This window comes from Pongo pygmaeus, chromosome 14 (assembly GCF_028885625.2).
Source record: "Pongo pygmaeus isolate AG05252 chromosome 14, NHGRI_mPonPyg2-v2.0_pri, whole genome shotgun sequence".
Classification (NCBI taxonomy): domain Eukaryota; kingdom Metazoa; phylum Chordata; class Mammalia; order Primates; family Hominidae; genus Pongo; species Pongo pygmaeus.
This window is the reverse complement of record NC_072387.2, coordinates 43,664,384-43,689,590: the sequence shown is the minus strand read 5'-3', so window position 1 is coordinate 43,689,590 and position 25,207 is coordinate 43,664,384. Positions and strand designations below refer to the sequence as shown.

The window sequence follows — 25,207 nt, the reverse complement described above, 5'->3', positions numbered from 1 at the left end:
TTCTGGGCTTTCTCACTCTCATTTGAGTTAACTTGCGGAGATATTCATATCATCTTGTCCATGTGTTGCACCCCTGAAGAAAAGCAGCATATTTGGGCAGAGGCCCAGGCTTATGCTAACAATCTGTCATCTGGGGACTCTGAAGAATATGGTATGGGGGCCACATCTGTGCCTAACAATGACCCCAACTGGAACTATCAACAGGGCCAAGTTGATCTACGAAAAAGAAATCATATGGTGACTTGTTTAGTGAAGGGAATGAAAAAATGTAACACCAAGCCTGTGGACTATGATAAAATAAGGGAAATAAAGAAAGGATGAAAACCCAGCTTTGTTCCAGAGATGCCTTGTGGAAGCCCTAAGAAAATATACTAACATTGACCCTGATACTGATGCTTGCCAAACTTTACTTGGGACACACTTTATTAGCCAGTCAGCACCTGACATCAGAAGAAAACCACAGAAATTGGCTTTGGGATCCCAAATGCCTATTAATCAAATGCTTGATGTGGCTTTCGTGGTATTCAATAATAGGGCTGAATATGCTGAAAGGACCTAGCATGGCAAACAATGAGACAGCAGCAGGCCCAAATGATAGCAGTCACTATAAGCAGCATCCTGCAACCTCAGGGTCACCCAGAGGGACGCTTCACCCATGGACCAAGCAGACCTACCAGAAAACTTAAAAGGTAATGGCTGCTGCTTCAAGTATGGGGAGCTGTGACACAGGGGCAATAACTGCCCCAGCCAAGGGAGCACAACCAGACCCTGTCCTCACTACAAGCAGGAAGGCCATTGGAAAAGGGAATGCCCTCAGCTCCAAAGGGAGAGAAGGAAACTTTATGCCATAATGGTTATAACTGAGGACTGAAGGGACCCAAGGTTCCTGGAGGCTCCCACAAAAGCATGGTCATCACAACTAAGGAGCTTTGGGTGACTCGACATGGCAGGAAAGAATATTAATTCCTTAATTGATACAGGGGCAAGTTACTCTGTCCTAAAGGCCACTCTTGGACCTTATCTTCCAATAACTGCATTGTCATGGGTGTTGATGACACTCCAATATCAAAACACTTTACCTTACCCCTGAGCTGCAGCCTACAAAACTCTATGTCCCATTTCTTTATTGGAATGGGATTTCCTGGCCACAATTGGAGTCACTTTATGTTTATCAGGCCCTGGGAAACATTTCTTTCAAGTATTGGCAATGCTTGTTTTTTCGATACCAGTATCAGACAAACAGAAGATTCCTTCCAAAGTAAGATCTGGAAATGGAACCACAAGTATGAGACCAAGAAACTCCTGGCAAAGTAATACATGGTCAGCTAGTGATCATCTCTTTAAAAGACAAAAATAATTTCCCACATAAGCATCAATATCTCCTCACACAAGAAGCCAGGTGAAGACTCTAACATGTAATTAAGAAGTTTTTAAAACATGGCCTCCTAGTTCCACGTCAGTCTCTTTGTAATAGTCCTGTCCTCCCTGTCCAAAAACGAAATGAAGAATATTGTCTAGTTCAAGACTTATGAACCATTAATCAGGCTGTAATTCCCTTACATCCTAAAGTGCCAAATCCTTCTACCATATTTACCCAAATATCAGAAGACACCAATTGGTTAATGATATTAGATCTTAAGGATGCTTTCTTTTGTATCCCTTTGTGCCCTGACTCTCACTATTTGTTTGCTTTTGAGTGAACTAATCCTGAAAATAGTATTTCCTGGCAGTATACTTGGGTTGTACTGCCTCGGGACTTTAGGGATAGCCATCACTTGTTCAGAAATGCCTTGGCAAGAGAATTAAGGGAACTAGAGCCAGAAAGGGAAGCCACACGCCAATATGTGGATGACATCCTTATATGCAGACCCACTAAAGAGGCCTCAGATAAGAATGTTATTCAAGTTCTAAACTTCCTGGGAGAAAGGGTATCCAGTCTCTCCACCCAAGGCCCAGACTTCTAAACTGGAAGTAAAATATCTGGGGTACATCCTAAGCCCAGGAAACTACACCATGTCCATCGAACAAAAGGAAGCTATCTTAAAGGTCAGGCCTCTACAACCGAAGAAGCAACTCAAAACTTTCCTGGGTATGACAGGAATTTGCAAAATTTTGATCCCAGGATTTAGGCTCATTGCTAAGCTACTGTATGAAGCTCTAACAGGTCTAAAGCATGAACTTCTTGAATGGTCAAGGAAACAACAAGAGGCTTTATGTTCTGGCTGAACAAAGAGGGGTTTGCACAGTAATAAACCACATCTGTTGTTCTTATATTAACAATTCAGGATTAGCTGAACTGAAAGTTCAAAAGATTTACTAACAGGCTACCTGGCTACATAATTTCAATATAATCCCACTGCTCAAACCATCTGGGACTCCATCAAAGGATACTTACCAACTGTGACATGGTTCTTTCCTTCGACCTTTAATAGCTCTCTTATTACTATGAATCTTTGTCCTTACTTGTTTAACCTCCTTGTAAATTTTGTGTCTTTTACATTACAACAGTTCCATGTCAAAATGATGGTCATGCAATGATTCCAATCCTTGCCTTGGATTCAGAGTCTCCTGATGACTCACCCTTAGAACCCTCAGGCCAGGCAGTCAAAGATTTCCATGCCCTTGCCAGGCAGGGCCAACATCTCTAATCAGCAGGAAGTAGATAAAGAAGACCGACCTTCTCCCTCATCAACCCATAAGAATAAGAGATGGAAATCTCTGAAGGGGAAGGGGAAATGAAACAGGAATAATAAGGGTGGTTGCAGGAGAATAAAAAACTCCAGGCAGCAGTTTCACATGACTAGCAAAAGGAAACTGTTGAAATAGCTTCAGAAACTAGGGGCTGATAAGACCCTGAAAAGCCAGGATGAGAGCCAAGATAACTAAGGCTAACTGTACCCAGTATGGCACTGGCTTTGATGGAGCTTCACCTAGGACCTCATTATACACTCACTGACATACTAAATCACACACTCACCAGCGCCATAATGGTTCCAGGAACACCCAAATTTGGAGTAAAACTAGATAGCATTGCAGTTCTGAGAAATATCTACCCTTTTACAGTAATCTTTATGAATATTCCATCCATCCCTTGGTTAGAAGAAACTCATAAAGGTAGCAGCCCCAAAAACCCTTGCATGCAACTCTATCTTAAGTATACCCACACTCCCCTTTCCTGAGTGTGTACTTTTCTCTTTGCAATAAATCTCTGTACTTTTCCTTAACAGAACCCAAACAACAACTTTTATTTGCAGAGACTGAAATTTGAATTTCATATAATTGAACATATCCCAAAATACTCTTTTTCCCCCATCATTTAAAAATGTAAAACGTATCCTGTTTGACGACTGTGCAAAATCTGCAATTGACCTGATCTGTTCCATGGCTTACATGAAAAGAAACAAGTATTAGAGAAGTGTAAATTTGTTTTTGTTTTTGTTTTTTTTTTTTTTTGAAGGGGACAGGGTTTCACTTTGTCACTCAGGCTGGAGTGCAGTGGCGCGATCTCAGCTCAGTGCAGACTTGACCTCCTGGGATCAAGCAGACCTCCTGGGATCAAGCAATCCTCCTGCCTTAGCCCCACAAGTAGCTGAGATTACAGGTTAATTCAAAATTATAGTACAATTCCATTCAGAAGCTTGGCATCTGCCTTTCTCAATGTCTCTCATTTTTATTTTTAAAACACTTTCATAAAGAAATCTACAATGATGAGATATTCTGACCACTGCTCTTCTGAGTTAGGAATAACATTATGGATATTTAGTAGTACCTGTAAGTTTTCTCTTAGCATGACTATAATGCCCTTGTATAACAGACACAAGGCCTTGCCATCTAAATCTATAATAAAATAATCTACACTCTGCTGTATTTCAAAGTGTGAAATTAAAAATCCACTTTTCTTTTCTTGTTTTGACATGATGGGTATGCACTGGTATTTAAAAGCAGAAAACTTAGGTTTGGCAATACAAGTGGTACATGAAACACTGTTGAGGTAATACATCACTGTAATTCCTAGTTTGCCAAGTGACAGTGCAAGGTGAGGAGAGCATAACAAATATTCTTGTTACAACTCTTTAACTCTCTGGTTGTGGCACAAAAGCAGCTACAGGCAACAGCTAAACAAATGAGTGTGACTGTGTTCACTGAAATTTGAAAATCCTATACATTTTACAACTCATATATTATTCTTTTTTTGATTATTTTCAACTATTTAGAAATATAAAAAGCATCCTTAACTTAGAGCCATACAAAAATGGATGCTGGCAGTTAGCTCTTGTGCTAGAGAAAAAGAACTGGGACCACTGAAGATCAGTTATAGGAAAGCAGAGTTAAGGTTAATGTAAGGGGACGTTACTAACATTTCACTAGCATTTAAAAATGAAAGTAGCCACTCTGTGAGGTAGTATACATACTTCCTAGAAAATACTGAACCCAAAATTGTTCCATTTGTTGGAAGTGATAAAAAAGGAACCTCTAAATTGAAATGATGAGATCCAAAGATGCTTCCAGATATCATTTTTACAAATAATTCTTACCGAAATTTATCCCAGTAGCAACTCTAGCTTAATACTGGCAGTGGATAGCTAATAGAAGCAGAAAGAGAGAGAGTAGGAACGAGAGGATAAAAACAGAGGGGTGGGGATGGGGAAGTAGAACTAATATATACTACAAAATGGATGTAGTTTATGTGACAAAGACTTTGTGTGAAGCCAGTCAGCCAACCCATACAAGAAGAAAAGCTCTTGGATCGACATAAAGAGATTGGCAAAAATTGTACATGGATATGTTTTAAAATAAAATAAAAATATAAGGTATATATTCATTTTTACCATTAAACCATTTTGTGGTTTAATTAGCTTTTAGATTAACAGACCAACTACTCATCTCAAGTGCATAGATTAAGAGGGTTTCCACTGTATACACTTAAAACTTTCATCACACATTTTTTATTTTTACCTCATAAAGTGTGTTGTATGTGGTGACAGTCACAGTGTTTGTATGCAACATCAGCCTTTCTCCAAGAAGAGTGAAAAGACTATGGGTGTGCATAATTTCAACTTTTCTCCTGGAGAGAAGGGGGAAAAATAAAACACCATGAAACACATTGGATTCTCTGATCACATGACTTTTAGGTAAGAGAGAACAATTTATAACCAGATACAGAACAATACAAGTAATTATTTTTATGAACTTCCATCTATAGAAACAACAGTTTGTAACACAATTGTGTCCTAAAGTTTCAAGACTATTAGTTAAAAACTTTTCAATAAAATATCTGTGTGAACTAAAATGTGAAATGTACAAATTATGGAATATTACATAAATGTCATTGTTATTTTCAAATTTCAAATAACTATTTAGAAGTTATTTTATTGGGTTAAAATTATTGGTTTCCCCTAACATAGAGACCACATAATTTTTAAATCATGCCTGTCCAAATTCAAAGTTTATAACATAGACTGTAACAAACCTTAATATCAAGAACTAAAACTATGGTTTAAAATAAATACTCTAGCTTAATTTTGGTGTCATAAAACAAAATAATTCTGCATAATTAAAGAGAGTTCATCATTGCTTGTATTTGTGGTCTACCAATGGATTTAAAAAATATCTTTCTACTTAATGTTGCCTGATTTAATTGTGTCCCTCCCACACCCATACTTAGGATAGAAGGTTCCATTAAAGGCCTCCTGGAACTCTTGGCTCTAGCTCAAGAATTACTACAGGCCTCTCATTTGTGTCACTTCCTTAGAATTCAAGATCTGGGCCAGGAACAGTGGCTCACGCCTGTAACCCCAGCACTCTGAGAGGCTGAAGTGGGCAGATCATGAGGTCAGGAGTTTGAGACAAGCCTGGTCAATGTGGTGAAACCCCCATCTCTACTAAAAATACAAAAATTAGCTGGGTGTGGTGGCACACGCCTGTAGTCCCAGCTACTCAGGAGGCTGACGCAGAAGAATCGCTTAAACCTGGGAGACGGAGGTTGCAGTGAGCCAAGATCGAGCCACTGCACTCCAGCCTGGGCGACAGAGTGAGACTCTGTCTCAAAAAAAAAAAAAAAACAAAAAGGAATTCAAAATCTGGATCATCTTCTCTCCCAACTCTCAGTATTTCATTTCTTTCTTCAATTTTCTGTTGTTCTCTGGATTGGCAACTGTGACACAGCCTGACAAAGTAATCACTAAACTCTGGTTCCTTTCTTCCTGGGTCCACATCTGTATTACATTTCCAGCCTCTCTTATAGCTAAGTGTGACTATTTAACTGAGTCTAGCCAATAAAATGTGAACAGAAAAGTTGTAGATTATTTTTAGGCCTGACCCACAGGAAAAGCACTCATGCACATTTTCCATGCTCTTTCCCCAAGCCAGCAACACAGAATCCACAGAAGGAAGACAATGGAGCTACAAGGTGGGAGAAGCTGCCTGGGTCTCTAAATCACTGTAAGATAATCAACTGCTTGGGAAAACCTATTTGGATTTTAAGTGAACATGAAATAAACTACTAGCCTGCTAAGTGACTAGAATTTCATTATTTATCAGTTATGGCAGCTATTGTTACCATAATTAATACAGAAATCAAATGAACCATTTATGTGGGTCCATTCATCTGCAAAAGGTCTCTTCTAACATTAGCCTCCAAGAGCCACACTCCATAACAAAAGACACAGGACTGTTGATCCCCTCACCCCATCTGCCTCTCCAGGCAAGGAAAAAGCAAAACGACCTAAACTCAAAAGGAAGCTAGGGCATCTGTTCTGCAGCTGTGTTTGCAAAACACTTAAATATGACTGAAAAAGGTCAAACGGCTATTTTAAAAAAATACAGGGCTAATGAGTATTATAGGACTATGGAAGGGAAGGTTTAAATCTCTTCCAACTCAAGCCTCGCCCAAGAAAAGAAGGCCTTAAGTGTTCCTTTGCTCCCAATCAGGAAAGAACAAATGACAAAGCATTGACCTTGAAACAGATCTCTGCTACAAGGAGCTGGTAAACATATGTCTAAATTAGTCTATCTAAAGGCCAGCTCAGTGGCTCATGCCTGTAATCCCAGCAGTTTGGGAGGCCAAGGCAGGAGGCTCATTTGAACTCATGAATTCGAGATCAGCCTGGGCAACATAGCAAGACTTCATCTCTACTTAAAAAAAAAAAAAAAAAAAAAATTAGCTGGGCATAGTGGCAGGCTCCTGTAGTCCCCAGTTACTCAAGAAGGGGAGAATGACTTGATTCCTGGAGATCAAGGCTGCAGTGAGCTTGTGCCACTGCACTCTAGCCTGAGCAACACAGTGAGACCTGGTCTCAAAAAAGTGAACTAATTAATTAAGTAGGCTATCTGAAATTTAGAATACTCTCTTAACTGTGCCAATACTACTACAGCTTCCGAAGAAATCCATGCCCTCTTGATTATCTCCTCCAGTGCAAACGTTTATATAGATGCTTAATTCTAGTTTCGGGGGAAACTTGAAGATGCTGTGCATACACCATGGTAGAGATGAGTCAACTTCCTCCTGTAGTTTGCTTTAAAACAATACTTACCAATAAATTTTGTTGCACAGCAGTCAAGAGATTAAAAAAATGCCATCCATCATCTTAAGCAGGAAATGGTGCACTGGCCCTGTACATCACATGATTTTATTCCTTATAGGACTTCTAATGAAAGACCTAGCTCTATGGGTTTAGTTCAGGAAAGGCTTCAGTGGGACATTTACTGGAAAAACTAACATCATAATTAACTTTAAGATCTAAAGAGACCTCAGTTTTTAGTGCTGATTTGCTTTATATCTTGAGTTTGACAGGATTTCTGCCCACATGGATCAAGAGTGTAATCTTTTTTTTTTACAGAATCTTGTAATCGTGCACATTATAGATGTATTAGCTTACTATACATTCCACTGAAATGTATTTAAATTTCTTTCTTCACAAAACAATCTTTTTGTGGGGTGGCCAAAGATACTTCTTATTGCTGGGTGTGATGGCTCATGCCTGTAATCCCAACACTTTGCGAGGCCGAGGCAGGCGGATCACTTGAGGTCAGGAGTTCAAGACCAGCATGGCCAACATGGTGAAACCCCATCTATACTAAAAATACAAAAATTAGCTGGGCTTGGTGGCATGCACCTATAGTCCCAGCTACTTGGGAGGCTGAGGCAGGAGAGTCACTTGAGCCTGGGAGGCGGAGGTTGCAGTGAGCTGAGATTGCGTCACTGCACTCCAGCCTAGGTAACAGAGTTAGGCTCTGTCTCAGAAAAAAAAAAGATATTTCTTGTAACAAATTCAGAGTATATATGAAAACAGCAAAGAAAACAATAAAGAAAGAAAAGAAACCCCATAATTCTGTAACCCAGACATAATCATTATAAATATCATTTTATACACAGATTAATTACTCTGCATATAAATCCATATATGACATATAGATATAAATGAGAGGATGAGAAGAATACAATGGAAATTGTTCTATTTAAGGTAATTTATAGTTTGTTTACTTTAAATCAACAATATATTGTGTATTTTTCAGCGTCATAAAATATAACTGATAAGAAAAATGGAGCATAACTGGCCGAGCGCAGTGGCTCACACCTGTAATTCTAGCACTTTGAGAGGCTGAGGTGAGAGGATCACTTGAGGTCAGGAGTTCAAGACCAGCCTGGCCAACATGGTGAAATCCTCTTTCTACTAGAAATACAAAAATTAGCCGGGCATGGTGACAGGTGCATGTAATCCCCGCTACTCTGGAGGCCGGGGCAGGAGAATCACTTGAACATGGGAAGTGTAGGTTGCAGTGGGCGGAGATTGCATCACTGCACTCCAAGCGGGGCGACAGAGCAAAACTCCGTCTCGGGGGGGGGGAAAAAAAAAAGTAGCATAATTGTTTTATCCATTAACTAATGTTAGCCATTCATGTAATTTCCAATTTTTTTCTACCATAAATAAACTTTTCCTTCAGACACATCTTTGGGCATAACCATGGTTATTTCCTTAGGATAAAAACTGAAATGACTGGGTTAAAAGCTTTTATATTTTAATTTTTATGAGACTTTGCTGAACTGACCTTCAAAAATATGCACATTTATATTTCTACTATTAAGGTATAAATGCATTTTACCAACCCTATGTATTATAATAATCAGAAAAATAGTCAATTTGGTATGTAAAAAGTAGATCTTATTTTCATTGACAAGAATTGCTGATCAATTGAAAGTTTCTAACCATTTATACTACTTCCAAGAACTTCCTGATACTGTCCTGTGATCCATTTTTTTCTTCTGTGTGTTCATCTTTTTTCTACTAATTATAAGATCCCTAATAATATCAGGAAAATTATTCTTTTGTCAACTCATTGACAAATATTTTCCACTTTCTGAATTTCAAGGGATCTTGTGGCATCAAAGGTTTTTTTAATTTTCTTGAATAAAATCTATCAAGTTTTGATCCTGTCATTTCTTCATTTATACTTAATACTCATTCTTTCTACTATAGCATTTTAAAATGATTTTTATTTTAACTCATTTTTCGTAATTATTTAATTGGTTGTGTTAAATCATATACAACATAGAAATTCATAAACTGTAGGGAAACAGAAAGTACAAGACTTAAAATTCTACTACCCAAAAGTAACACAATAAATAACAATAAACATTAGACATCTTTTCATGGAGTGTAAGAGAAGGCAAGAAAGGAGAAGGGAAGGAAGAGGGAATAAAGAAGGATAGAAGAAACTCATACTAAATTTTATTTTAAATAAAAAGCATCAAATATAATTTTACTCACATTTAACAGAAAAGAAAGAAAAGGACATGAAACAATAAAAAAAAAATTTAAAACTTCAGATGACTTTCTTTACCACATGAAGGGCTTTTTTTTTTTTTGGAGACTGAGTGTTGCTCAGTCACCCAGGCTAGAGTGCAGTGGTGTGATTTCGGCTCACTGCAAGCTCCGCCTCCTGGGTTCACGCCATTCTCCTGCCTCAGTCTCCCCAGTACCTGAGACTACAGGCGCCTGCCACCACACCCAGCTAAATTTTTGTATTTTTAGTAGAGACGGGGTTTCACCGTGTTAGCCAGGATGGTCTCGATCTCCTGACCTTGTGATCTGCCCATCTCGGCCTCCCAAAGTGCTGGGATTGCAGGCGTGAGCCACCGCGCCCGGCCAAAGGGCTTTGTTTTAATTAAAAATCTCTATGAGGCTTAAAAAATAATTACGAATAAAACAAAGTGTTACATAATTAACTAAACATTTCAATTTTAGAAAGTATCAATTTACTCTTTTATATTAAAGACAGATAATTACCATCCTCACACTTCATGTCATCTAATTTTTGTGAGCTATATTGCTATTTGAACATCAAGGTTTAAAACACTTAAATTATTTTCATCGTAACACTGCTGTTATGTATGAATTGTTGGGTCTTCGTCTACTTCAAATGAATTCACTTCCTTGACCGTGTCTTTACCATTTGTGGTTTTTCTTTTGACTCAGCTCTCAATTGACTGGGGATGCCATTCAAGAGGAGATGAAGAAGTCTGTCTTCTGAATTCTGACCTGATGTCTACATACTTAAAAATCTGGCAGGATATAATATTCTCAGGTCACACCTTCTTTCAGAACTTGCAGACACTGCATTGTTTCTTTTGGCACTGAATTCAACTGGGAGAAGTCTGAGGCCAGCCAAATGTTTGACCATTTGAAAGTACTTCTTTTTTGCCTAGTTTTTTCATTTTCTTTTTAGGAATTATTTTTTTTAATCACTAAACTTTTATTTAAATACTATATGTCTTAGTGTTATCATTCTCTGTCAAATTTTCCTAGAAGATGGTGTGCTTTTTCTATACATTACTTAAGGGACTATATCTCATTTCCAAAAGGAAATTATTTCAGGCCTTGACTTGATCCCTCAGTGTGATATGTTATACAAAAACTTGGAATCCCACTTTCATCACAGAACATTAATCTCAGTTCATTCTCCTTGTTTCAAAAAAGAACTATTTTCACTCACCAAAAGTCCTAAAGAAGAAAAACCAGGCATACCTAATCAATTCCTATCACTCTAATGTGGGGATTATTAAGGGAGAAATCTAGGAATTCTGTTGGCTTTGCAGGGATAGAAATGAGGGAAGGATACTTACGAAGTCACTCCAGAATCTCTGGGTTCTTTTTTTTAGCTGTCAATATTTTGAATGCATTGCTTTATGTGATGCTGCTTTCCTTGTCTGGTTACATTTGAATTTATTATTTTGGAGGGGGAAGAGTCTCTATTTTACTATATGTTTATTTCATTAGGTTTGGACAAGGGAAATTCTTTCATCTCTCTTTATCAACTTGATCTGGAAGTCCACAATTCCAAATGTTTATTCTTTGTAAAATGTTTGTGGTTTTCGGTTTTCTTTTTTTGGGGGGGGGAGGGGGCTGAGTGTGGTGATATGGTTTGAAGGCTTCTTCTCCACCTTCAATCCAAAAATTAAATAATTTCCTACTGCCAATTATTGAATAATTCATATTTTAATTATGTTTCTAGTATCTAAACATACATATATATAGATATAGATATACATGTCTATCAGGATGTATTTCTGTGCTTTTTATTCTACACCCCTTCTTTAAGTTTATTCCTTGATGTAAAGTCTACTAGACTTATTACAATAATCCTCATTATTCTTATTCTTCAAACTTCTATTGACATTTTTACTCATTTGTTCATCTGAGTTAGCTTTTGAAGAGTTTTTTTAACCTTTAAATAAAAATTAATTTTTTTTACCAGAAGGACATTATGTTTACAAATTGATTTATTACAATTCTATCTTTATATAATTGAGTCTTCCCATTAATGTACACAGCATAGCTCTCCATTTACTGCATTTTTAATTTTTTAATGGTTTTCAGGAAGCAATTTATAATTGTATTTACATTTCCAATTTCCTTTGGCTATCATTGTATATATTATTCTGTAGTAAGAAGCATTAGTTACTCAACTAGTAGATATTATTATACTTTCTGATCTTCTTCAATCTGTCAGGACAGTTGTAATATTATTTCAGATTTTAACCTACATCTCCCCAGCATTTTATTTTGAGGCTAGAATGGAGGATAAGGTATAGGAACTCAATGCTACATGCACCAATGTTTACACGGAAACTATATCAAAACACAGTTCTGCATTAAGGGAGCATAGGATAGGTTTGTTGGTGATTACTAGTGAAGCAAAACAGGGCATGTTTTGTGCTCCTGTAGTTTTATCTTATTTATTAATGACTTGATATTACCCTTCCCATTTTTTAATTGATGGAAAAGTACTATGTATATGTGTGAAAAACCGAATAAATGAACACATAAAATATATAGAAAATGATACTACCAAGAATTAGAAGTGGACCTCTTATATGTCATCATAATGTACTATATTTTTCTTATAATTATTATAATCTGTCCTATAATTTAAAAAGGCTTTCCTTATTCAAAAGCTTCTCTCTGTTTTATCTCAATGAGGTATGGGCAAGTTTGATTCATTTTGTTTGTTCCTTAAAAACATCAGCTTTGTAGTTACTGATCCTTTCAACAATTCAACAGTTTTTATTTTTCTAGTTTCTTCATGTTAGCCTCCACCCTTACTAATTTGTACTTCCTACTTTACTTTGTTGTACTTTAATTAATGTTGTAATATAAGTACAAAGTTCCTCTAACTTTTAATCTTTATTTTTCAATAATGGAGGTATTTATTTCTGATAAGTTTTTGCTATGAAGTACAGAAAATTTTAGATAATTTCCAATTTTTATTTTATTTTCTTCTATTCTCTAAAGGATATCTTCACACTGCTTCTTAATTTCTAAGTAGGTAAGATATTTTTGCATAATTTCTTTTTTTATTTCCAATTTTATCACATTATGGTCAGGAAGTAGTGTCCAATAAAATGTCTACTCTGTCTGCTTTGTTCATTTGATGGCCCAGGACATGACCCGCCTTTTTTTTAAATTTTTTTTTGTACATCTTCTTTAGCCATGAATATATCCTCAAAATATGTAAGATTGAACATATATCCATTGAGCCAAGTTTTATGAATCTATTACTCAATTTCTCTATATCTGTATGTATTATCAATTGGTCCCATTCTGAGAGAGATATGTCATCTCTACCATTATTATATTTTATCAAGTTCTTTTGAATCTCAAATGAATTTTGCTTTATATTTTTGACATCGCTATTTGATGTTTTCAGGTTTATGAACTTAACACCATCTACTTAAGTTGTTCCTTTCAAAATACAGAATGTCCTTCCACATTCTCTTTTGAACTTTTAACCTGAGGTTCAACTCATTGTGTTTTGGGCTTTCAAATCCCATCTGATTTTTATAGTGTCAATAAATTTCTGCTTTACTTTTGTTTGCTATATGTTTCTTTACCCAAGTTTTTTTTTAAACATAATAAATATTCATGTAGCCACCAACCAACTTGGTAAGTATTTCTGGATACCTGTCCATTATCCCATTCTTCACACTCTACTTGGGGATAACCAATAATCATAAATTTTGTTTTTTATTCCCATGTACATCTTTATACTTTTAATTAGATGAATATCTATTCATATGCAATTTACAATTTCGTCTTCACATATTTTTCAAGTTGAAATAAATTTCATCATTATTATGTATCCTTCTGCAACTTGCTTTATTGCTTTATATTTGATTTGTGGAAGGTAACTTTACATCATTCATTTTCAGTTCTGAATATATCCAATTGTATGAATATACCTTAGTTTATTTATCTGTTCTCCTGTTCTATGTTGTTTCCAACTTTTAATATTAACAATATTATATTGAACACTGTTCACACACGAGACTTTCTCTATGGCAAGGAGAGAGTTCCTTAGTCATAGAGTATAAGTATCTTTATCCTTTTCAAAAATTGTAAATTGTTCTTCAATGTGATTGTACCAGTATATAATTCCACCAGTGACTGGAGAGTTACCACTGATGTACATCCTTTGTCAATACTTGATACTGTCAACAGTTTTAAAATTTACCATCCTGATGAGCATTAAATGCATGTTTTATTTGCACTTTCTTGATTACTACTGAAGTTGAGTATATTACCCCTATGTTTACTGCTAACTGAAGTTCCTCTTCAGTGAATTGTCTGTTTATATTCTTCATGATCCTAACAGATTTTCTTTTTCTAATTTATTTGCACGATTTTTTTCATATGTTTAGGATACAAATCCACTGTATCCTAGATAAACTGCAAATATCTTCTTTCACTTTGTGCCTTGTCTTTTCGCTTTTTATGGTATCTTTTAAAGTACTTTTTATTCTAATGGTCAAATTTATCTTCTTGCTGTATGATTTATGTGTATTTATTGTTTTAGAAATCCTTCCTTAATCCAAAGTGATAATACTATTAACCTGCACTTTCAAAGGGTTTTAAATTTTGTTTTTCACATTTTTACTAGCTTTACTGAAGTATAATACACATACCACAAAATTCACACACTTTGAAAATGAACAATTCATTTAAAAAATTATATAGAGTCATGCCACTATCATTACAATACAGTTATAGGTCATTTTTATCATCCTAAACAGTTCCCTGTGCCCACTGGCAGTTAATTCCCACTCCCATTGCTAGCCCCATTTAACCACTTATTTGCATTCTGGACATTTAATATAAACAGAAACATACAGTATATAGTTTTTTGCATCTGGCTTCTTTCACTTAGCATAACAGTTTTAGGACTCATTATGTCATAGTATTTAACAGTAGTTTGTTCCCTTTTAATTGCACAATAGTATTCCATTGTATGGACATAAAACATTTTGTTTGTCCATTCATCAGCTGATTGACTTTTGGATTGTTTCTAGTTTGGAGCTACTATTAATAATAATACTGGCTGGGCACAGTGGCTCACGCCGGTAATCCCAGCACTTTGGGAGGCTGAGGTGGGCAGATCATCTGAGGTCAGGAGTTTGAGACCAGCCTGACCAACATAGTGAAACCCCATCTCCACTAAATATACAAAAAAATTAGCTGGGCATGGTGGCACGCACCTGTAGTCCTGGCTACGTGGGAGGCTTAGGCAGAAGAATTGCTTGAACATGGGAAGCAGAGGTTTCAGTGAGCGGAGATCGTGCCACTATACTCCAGCCTGGGTAACAGAGTGAGACTCCGTCTCAAAATAATAATAATAGTAATAATAGTCCTAAGAACATTCATGCAAAGTCTGGCTATGAACATGTTCTCACTTCTTTTGGATACATTCCTAAGTATGGTAATACTTTTTAAGAAATTAGGAAATCCTTTTGCAACATGGCTGCAGGATTTTACATTCCATCAGCAATGCATAAGCATTCAGTAAGTAGTCTATGCTGTGGTTTTGTTTTCATTCAGTTCTAACTAACGTCTAATGTTCTTTATGATTTCTTTTTTGACTCAGGGATTAGTTACGTTCTTTACTTCCAAATATCTTGCAATTTCTCAAACCTCTTTCATTCAAATTTAATTCTGTGTGGTCAGATAATATGCTCTGTTTGATTCATTAGTTTCTAAATTTACTGAGACTTGTCTTATATTTTACAGCCCTACTCATAATACATTTTGGAGAATGCTGCATATGCACTTGAAAACAATTTTGCTAGCTTTAAGTGGAGTGCTTTATAAATGCCAAAATATTACCCAATAGGATGTCGAACAGGGGTGGTGAAAGCAGGCTTTTGTTAATTGTTAGTTTTTCAAAGGGGATGCTTCTCACATTTCATTAAATAGGACTGCGGAAAGTTTTCAGTAGACATACGTTACCAGATTTAATAAATCATTTTCTATTTGTGGTTTGCTAAAAATTTTTATGACAAATGATACTGAATTTTATGAAAATTTTTTGCACACATCATAATTATACAGCTATTCTCCTTCGTTAATAAATAGATGAAATGTTGTCCTGATGTTAAACCACCTTTACATTCTATGATTACCCTCAATTTGGTTATGCTGTATACTTTTAAAAAAGTAACTGATAGACTCACGTTCATAGGGGAGATTGACCATAAATTTCCCTTATAATTGGATAATCCATATCCAATTTTGGTATCAAGGTTGTACTAATTTTATTAGGTGAAATAGTGGCCAATTCCTTCTTTAGCTAGTCATGGAAAAGTATTTTATAAGTGAATAATAAGGCTTTTTGTCCTTGCCTTTACTCTTTTTTAATAGTCTTGCTTTCTGTTTCATTCACTTCTGCCCTTTATTATTTCTTTTGCCTTCTTACACTGACAATTAATGAGGTAAGCATAACTGAGAACCTAAAAAAATGAAAACCTAAGTACCTTTCTGCTTTTAATATAAATATTTACAACTATGAATTTTCTCTAGTATCATTTAGACCAAATCTCACAAGTGTAAATATACGTAATTTTAAATATTTTTTACTGCATTTTATAATTTGCGTAATGAATAACTTCTTGTTATAGTTATTTAGAAGATACATATATTTCTATTTTCTGAGTTTAATTTTTGTTATTGATTTCTTGTTTAATTGCACTGTTTGCAGAGAAAGTCATCTGTATGACAATTTGTTTAAATTTATTGAGCCTACTTTATGGCCTCATTTAAATAATTTCTATAGTTTTGTGTGCTTGAAAAGAATGTGTATGACACTCAAGCCAATGGATTTTTTTTTTCAAATTATACTTTCGAGATTTTTTGTAATTGATCTTTTAAGGAGAAAAATATGTTAAAATTTGTAAAATACTCTTCCGAATTTAGTCTTTAATAGATTTCCATGACTCACCTACACTAAGTGTATATGCATTTGAAACTGTTTTACATTCCTAATGAATTACACCTTTTTCACAATATGGTGGCCCCCTTCATCCTCATTAATTTTTTTGCCTTAAAGTTTATTTTTATATATTTAAATAATTTATATATATAATATTATATATAATATATATTTATATATATTTACATATTTAAATAATTAAATAATGCAATAACAGCTTTTATCATTTAATTTTTAGAATAAGTAATACATTTACCTAGTTAAAAATATATGACATAAAAAGATACATAGAGATTTTACACCCAACTCATCCCTTACATTCCCACATCACTCACAGCTCCCCCATACACTTTCTGATTTCTCATTTCCCTACCACTTTACCCTTATCTTTTAAATGCACTTTATTTTTAGAGCAGTTTTAGGTTCTCAGTAAAATTGAGCAGAATGTAGGGAGTCCCATATGTCCCTACCCCTACATATACACAGCTTTCCCCACTGTCAACATCCCTCACCAGAGTGGTATATTTTTTATAACTTCTTATTAACTTTTTAAATGCAAATAAAAATATATCATTTGTTCCATTCCTTTAACAGACAGCATTTTTTAAAAGTATATCATCACTCTATTCATCAGAGATGGCACCTTTATTAGCACTAAAATCACTAAGTATTTGGGTCAATCTATGAACTGCACTTTGCTCTGTTTATTCACAAATATGTACTACATTGTTTTCTTTACTAAAATATTATATTTCTTTTAATATTATATGGCTAACTTCCCTTTGTTGTTCTCCTTGTCCTTGTTGGGTTCTGGAGTTTCACTTTGTGGTAAGATTTCATGCTAATTTTCCCTGATTAGAATTCATTTTACTTCCAAAATCTGAGAAATCAGCTCTTTCATCAATTTTGTAAAACTTTAGTAATTTACTTTGAATATTGCCTCTTCCTCATTCTCTCATCCCCTTTTCTATAACTCTTTTTAGCCATATTTGAAACCTTTCCTTTTTTCTCCATCTCTCTTAATGTCATGGTTGTAATCTTGTTTATTGGTGTTGATTTCTAGGTAATTTCTTCAGTTCTATCTCTCAGTTCACCAATTCTTTCTGAAGCTTTGTCTAATCTGTTTAATGTTTCCATATAGGTGTTCATTGTAATTACTACCTTTTCATTTTCACAAGTTACTTAGGGTTTTTTTAATTACATGGTTTATTTTTAAATTACCTTGTTTTTAAAGTCTTGTTTCTTTTAGTATGCTTGAGTTTCATTTCTGGCATGTGAGAATTTCCCTTACTTTTGTGTGCACACCTATATATTTAATAGGATTTTTGACATATTTTTATCTAACATTTCTAAGTTTTTAGTAGATCAAAGTGTTTCAGGATATCTAGTTTTTACACCCATCACTTTTCTCTTCTAAGAACTCTTTTTTTTTTAATTATACTTTAAGTTTTAGGGTACATATGCACAACATGCAGGTTTGTTACATATGTATACATGTGCCATGTTGGTGTGCTGCACCCATTAACTCGTCATTTAACATTAGGTATATCTCCTAATGCTATCCCTCCCCGCTCCCCCCACCCCACAACAGGCCCCGGTGTGTGATGTTCCCCTTCCTGTGTCCGTGTGTTCTCATTGTTCAATTCCCACCTATGAGTGAGAACATGCGGTGTTTGGTTTTGAACTCTTAATAGTCACATGCGAAGTCTCTTATTTTCTAAGGCTTTATCTTTTCTCTCACTCTCTATTTTTCATCCATGCTTTGAGATCATCCACTAAGTAGGGTGAACTGGTTAAAAAATCATCAGCTAAAAGAGCAGAATATTATCGTTGGTGCTCTATTTGAATCTCAAAAGCTCTTTGTATAAATGAAATTCAGATGTTCCACAACAGCCTCCACCATAGTTTTACTTCACTGGGTACATAGTTTGATGATTCTCTCATCCTGCCTCTGGCTAGTAGGCGCCTTTAGATGAGTTGCTATTTTTCACTATCCACAGAATCAAGGTCAAAACTCATGGCTGTGAATTTTAAATGATGAGATCCCTGCAGGTAGTGTCAGGCAGAGCACCCTTTAAACTTACTGACTTGTAGTATAAAACTTAGCAAGCTATAAGTCCTGCGCCATGAGCCCCTGGAGCCAGCATGATAGCACTCCAATCTTCCTACACACCGACCCACAAGTTTAAGGTCAAAAAGATTTATCCCACCATCTCAGATACTTCTTGGCTTTTTGTGGACTGAAATAGGTGAATTAAAGTTTGTTTTGAAGTCTTAAACTTTAAGTGACTGTTTCTCCTGTGATTTCTAGTTTATGAATGTTTCCATTTTATCATTATAAAGAATTCTTCTTTATCTAATGGTAATGGTTATTTCTTTTTGGCTTGTATTCTAATTTGTCCAATATTAAGATCATGATTCCTACTTTCTGCTGTCTTTGTATTTACATAATAAACGTTTACTCATCCTTTTACTTTCAACCTTTCAAAACCACTTTGGTTTTTTGGTATGTTTCTTGCATATAGAACTGGGTTTCATTACTGTGATCAATTGTGATATTTTCCTTTCAACAGGTGATTTATAAAAGCTTTTACATTTTTTTTATGACAGTATGACTGGTCTTAGATATGTCATATTTTATGTTATGCTTACTGATCTTTACAGATTTTCCAAAGTTCCATTACATATATTGTTCTTAGTTTTATCAATACAGATCTTAAATATTTTGAAAGCTTTATAATTTTATAGAACTGCTTATCTTTTTAACTGTGAAAGAATAAGTAATCCTCCATCTGTTTAAAAAGGGCATTTCCCTACTAGGAGAAATATAAATGTCAGCATATTTACTCTTAATTTTTTCCTTTCATCTACATCATCAAATTTTAGTCAATAGGCCTGTATTTGTAATATTTCATCTGTCCACTTACATGGAAATTCTGACTCTTTGCACTTGCTCTACTTTCCTTCTTTTCTCAGCCCCCTCCCAATTCATTACGGTTATGTCATTTGTACATTATTAGCATATATAAAAAGTAAATTCTGGTCTGTCACAGTAATATGAACATTTATTTCAGTCTTAGTTTTATGGTTAAATTTATTCAGTGCTCACCAGCTGTCCTCAGCAATAGTTTCTCCAGTCATTCCTAGTTGGTTGGACTTTATTCCCGGCAATTTCCTCAAGATTTAGTCACAGAAATAATTTGCTGTATGGCTAAAAAATATTTGACAGCATCCTTTTTACTTAAAGGATAGTTTGGCTCCAACTTTCTTCATTTAATTATCTTATGATTGTTATAGTTTTTTTGTATTGAAAGTTAGAGTCTAAAGCCAGACTCATTTTTCTCCTTATTTGTGCACTATTATACAAAGTATTCTTATATTTAAGTCCAGTAATGCACTTTGATGCTAACCATTCTAGGTCAGTTTTCCCTGGCACACAATATGTCCTCTAAATAAAAATGGCAAAATCTTACATCAAGACTTCACTGAATTATAGATTTAAATATTTGTTTTGTTCCATTGTTCTGCTTTTCTTATTTGGGAACTCCATTTATGCCATTATTATTATTTTGGCTTTTTTTTTTTTTTTTTGAAATGGAGTCTTGCTCTGCTGCCCAGGCTCTGGAATGCAATGGTACGGTCTCAGCTCACTGCAACCTCCGCCTCCCAGGTTCAAGCAATTCTCCTACCTCAGCCTCCCGAGTAGCTGGGATGACAGGCATCCGCCACCACGCCCGGCTAATTTTTGTATTTTTAGTAGAGACGGTGTTTCACCATGTTGGCCAGGCTGGTCTCAAACTGCTGACCTCGTTGATCTGCCCGCCTCGGCCTCCCAAAGTGCTGGGATTATGGGCGTGAGCCACCACACCTGGCCAATTTATGCCATTATGGTAATTTGTTTTTCTCCCATGTCGCTCATTTTCTTTCTAATCCTAAACTCATATTTTCATCTATTCATAATATTTGCTTTTTTTTCAGTTTTATCTTCTGTGTATTTCACTATGCTACTAGCCAGAGTTTTGCCTTTGAGCAATTTCCAATTTTATTTTTTTGTGTATAGTTCTTTTCTTCCAGTATTTGTCCAATGTTTTATTAGCTCATAATTAAATACTTCCATGCTATCTGTGTTAGTCGATTCTCACGCTGCTATGAAGAAATACCCAAGATTGGCTAATTTATAAAGGAAAGAGGTTTAATTGACTCACAGTTCTGCATTGCTGGGGAGGCCTCAGGAAACTTACAATCATGGTGGAAGGCAAGGAGAAGCAGGCACCTTCTTCACAGGGCAGCAAGATGGAGTGAGGGAAAGCAGGGGAAATGCCAAATGCTTACAAAACCATCAGATCTCATGCGACTCACTATTACAAGAACAGCAGGGGGGAACTGCCCCCATGATCCAATTATGTCTACCTGGTCCCACCCTTCACAGGTGGGGATTACAATTCAAGATGAGATTTTAGGTGGGGGGACACAACCAAACCATATCACTATGTTAACATTTCTTACAACTTTTTTTTTTTCCAGATAGGGATCTTACTACATTGCCCAGGCTGGACTCAAACTCCTGGGCTCAAGCAATCCTCCTGCATAAGCCTCCTGAGTAGCTGGATTACTTCTCCAAATTCTGTTTAGTGGTTCTTTCTCAGAAGCTATGTATCTATGTATGTATGTATATATGCATTTGTTTATTTTTAACTTATGATAGTAAATTTTTAAATCAAAATGCTATGTATTCCATAGCAATATTTTTCTGCTAAGTGCTATTCACGTACTGGTTACTTTAACTTATTTTTTCCATGTTTTTTATCTGATTCACGTGCACTGATGATGTGCCAATTCTTTTGATGCAGTCTAATTTACATGGACAGGACACTTCCATGCATATGTGTAAAAGAAGGGACAAGGGTAACCTTTTTGCTTTCACAATCCAAAAACTTTCCTTTCTCTATAGCCACGAGATAGACTGCTTGCCACAAATACAGTTCATCTGTGTAATTCTTTGTGATATATCTTCTCCTTTTCTGAAACCAGTCTGATTCAAAAAAACTCTGCTATCAGGCATGATATGTATATCTATTATTTCAAACAAATGATCTATTTTTGTAATTTAAGGTGTGCCTCTCATCTTCAGAAACTTTACTTTCACTGACACTTCCTATTTGCTATAAGTGAACTCTCTCACCATACTCTTTGCATTTTCTCTTCTCTTTAGCCTTAACAGCTTTTACCCAACCTTAGCAACTTTAAAGCTGATACCCATATTCTGGAGTTCATACATTTGCATCTGTCTTCTACTTGTGATAACATTTGTGATAGAGAGTACATTTTTTACTTCTTGTTATATCATTTATACATTTTACAGGAAAAAAAGGGAAAATAGGATATCTTAAACAGCATCTTTATACAGGAAACTGCCTGCTTGTTATTTTAAATTTTGTATTAACTGAGTTTTCATCTTTTTGTAAATTTTTTAATGTGCTTTCTTGACATTTTTAGGAGGCTGCATCTTGGGCTACAATCCTTTAACTTTCTCCAGTCAATTTATTTTAATTAACTGAAGTTAAATAAGTGAGCTTTATCTCTTAATATAAAAAGGGCATATGCTTCCTCACTCCCAGTAATCTGTCACCAAGTGTACTTAAAGTTCCATATATATATATGGAACTGTATATATACATATATATATATATATCCTTTTCTACAATCCTGGCTTTGTTTGAACTATTCCTTATATCCATATCCATAGTATATCTAGTCTCCCTTACTTAATTATTGTTTGGTACCGAAATTTTAAAAATATTTAAACTTCTAGGCTATACAGCTTGTTAGACAGGTCTTGTCTGAATTTTGTGCAGTTTTCATGATAATTACAAATAAGCGCTTTGCAAATTTAAGTAAGCACCAAAAAAAAAAAAAAAAAAAAAACAAGGGCAACAATGAGGTTGTGATAGGAACCTCATCTAGTAACATTTAAATTATAGTTGCACTACTTCCTGGGCTTCAATTGTAAGGAAAATATACTCTTAAAACATTCCTACACTGGATAGTGTAGTATGAATTGCAATCATTAAGCCAGCAGTAGTTTCTTCACAAAAAGTGTTCTTAGAAAGTATTCAGATTCCGGATTTGGGGAAAGAAATGAGGTATTCTAGCATCTTCAAGTCAGAAAATTAATCAATAAGCCCTACTGTTAGAAACTAATAACAAATACTGACTCAGCATGTAAGCATAAGATCAACTCTCAGAAAGACCTCAACATATACACAGTATTTCCTTGTCAAGAAAGCTTTCCTTGAAGTCATACCTATATGTGTATCATTGTATCTTGACAAAATATTTTATCACATCTTTAGAATAGATAATGCTTTATTTTCAGGAATAATATAGAAATAAACTAATTACTTAAATTGTAATTTTGTTTCATAATCTACTATTAATAAAACATATTTTATAAAACATTTTTACAATTTCTACCACAGAAAGCTATTATTTTCCACTGTTAGATTTTTCAAGTCAAATTTCATGTTACATTACATACAAAACTCATAAAACATAATCTTGATAGTTATTTCTAGAATGCATTACGACAAATATCAACTTACTTGTGACCTAAATGCTTCAGAAAGTATCCCAGAACCTTCAAAGCTTGAACCCAAATACTTTCACTTTTAGAAGCCAATAATTTGTAGATCACCCTACAAAATATATAAATTATCTTTTAAAAACTTAACTAATATTAAAAACAAAAACACACTATATGCTTTACAGATAAATTATACATATGTGAAATATAAAACTCTGAAGATTTTCTTCTCAGGATTATAATTCTTTGGAAAAATTAAAAACTAGCATGCTTTAATAATTTTTCTTTAAACATGTCCTTCAGCCATACACTCAAAAGGGCAATGTGACTGGTGTTCATAAGTACTGCCTCCCAACATACTAACACATGCTTAGTTAGGCCACATCTCTTCTCTCTAAGAATTGGCTCCAACATTTAAACTTGATAACCCTATTTTCTTCCTTTTTTTAAAATTTTTTTCTTAATTTTAATATAGAGGTGAGGTTTTGCCATATTGCTCAGGCTAGTCTGGAACTCCTGAGTTTAAACGATTCGACCACCTTGGCCTCCCAAAGTGCTGGAATTACAGGCGTGAGCCACTTGCACCCTAATCCTGTTTTCTTGGTATAACTAATTAGATGATAGGTAGACACCTGCCTAGTTATTTCTCCTTTTTGAGAATTTGGAATGAGGTCTAAGAAACAGCATCTCCTCTTTGCTGGGCTCTTGAATTCAAAAACTGTTTAAAACAGAAACTAGAACAGCAATGTTTTGTTTCTGTTCAGAAAGGCTAGTCAACATACAGAAGGAAGGATTAAACAGCTTACAGAAAGCAGCAGATAAAGCAAACTTGTTTCCTAATAGCCCTACAATTCCTGGTTCCTACTCTAAGATTTTTTTTTTATATACTTTAAGTTCTAGAGTACATGTGCACAACGTGCAGGTTTGTTACATATGTATACACGTGCCATGTTGGTGTGCTGCACCCCTTAACTCATCATTTAACATTAGGTATATCTCCTAATGCTATCCCTCCCCCCTACCCCCACCCCACAACAGGCCCCGGTGTGTGATGTTCCCCTTCCTGTGTCCAAGTGTTCTCATTGTTCAATTCCCACCTATGAGTGAGAATATGCGGTGTTTGGTTTTTTGTCCTTGCAATAGTTTGCTGAGAATGATGGTTTCCAGCTTCATCCATGTCCCTACAAAGGACATGAACTCATCATTTTTTATGGCTGCATAGTATCCCATGGTGTATATGTGCCACATTTTCTTAATCCAGTCTGTCATTGTTGGACATTTGGTTTGGTTCCAAGTCTTTGCTATTGTGAATAGTGCCGCAATAAACATATGTGTGCATGTGTCTTTATAGCAGCATGATTTATAATACTTTGGTAAGATTTTTTTTAACAAGTATATTATTCAGTTTTTACTTTAAAAGCTTGAGAGGTTTTCTGTTACTTGGAGCAAAATAGCCTCTACTAATATACAACCTAACCTATACAATCACTTCAAGTACTATATAAAAGTAGGGCCATATTCATTATAATATTTGTAAGTGTTTAGAAATTTTATTCTATATTTTTTCTATTAAAAAAGTAATTTGTTTCAATAAAGTAGAAGGGACAATGACAACTATATACACTGGCAACTAATTCTAGAATATAAGAAAGTTCTTTAGGGGCTGTAACATTACAGTGGGCTTTATTTTATTAAATATGTTTCTGAAAAAATAAAATGCCATGGCATATTTTGAGGTAAAGTACTCAGCTGAACAAGAGAATCTAGTAAAAGATGCAATATAATTTTCATAATTTCAGTGATACAAAGGGGAACAAATAGCTTAAAGTCATTATTTTTAGTTTTGCCGAGTCATTATTTTTAGTT

At 35.0% G+C, this 25,207-nt stretch overlaps 1 protein-coding gene across 8 annotated transcripts in view; it reads right to left on the bottom strand.

The window, feature by feature from the left end:
- NBEA (neurobeachin) overlaps positions 1-25,207 on the bottom strand; it is a 754,643-nt gene that overhangs the window by 536,743 nt on the left and 192,693 nt on the right. For all 8 annotated transcript variants that reach the window (XM_054446222.2, XM_063650755.1, XM_063650757.1 and 5 more), the window contains 2 exons: positions 23,361-23,453; positions 4,957-5,065 (listed from right to left, as the gene is read on the bottom strand). In XM_054446222.2, the coding sequence (XP_054302197.1) occupies positions 4,957-5,065; positions 23,361-23,453 (202 nt within the window). The remainder of the gene's footprint in view (positions 1-4,956; positions 5,066-23,360; positions 23,454-25,207) is intronic.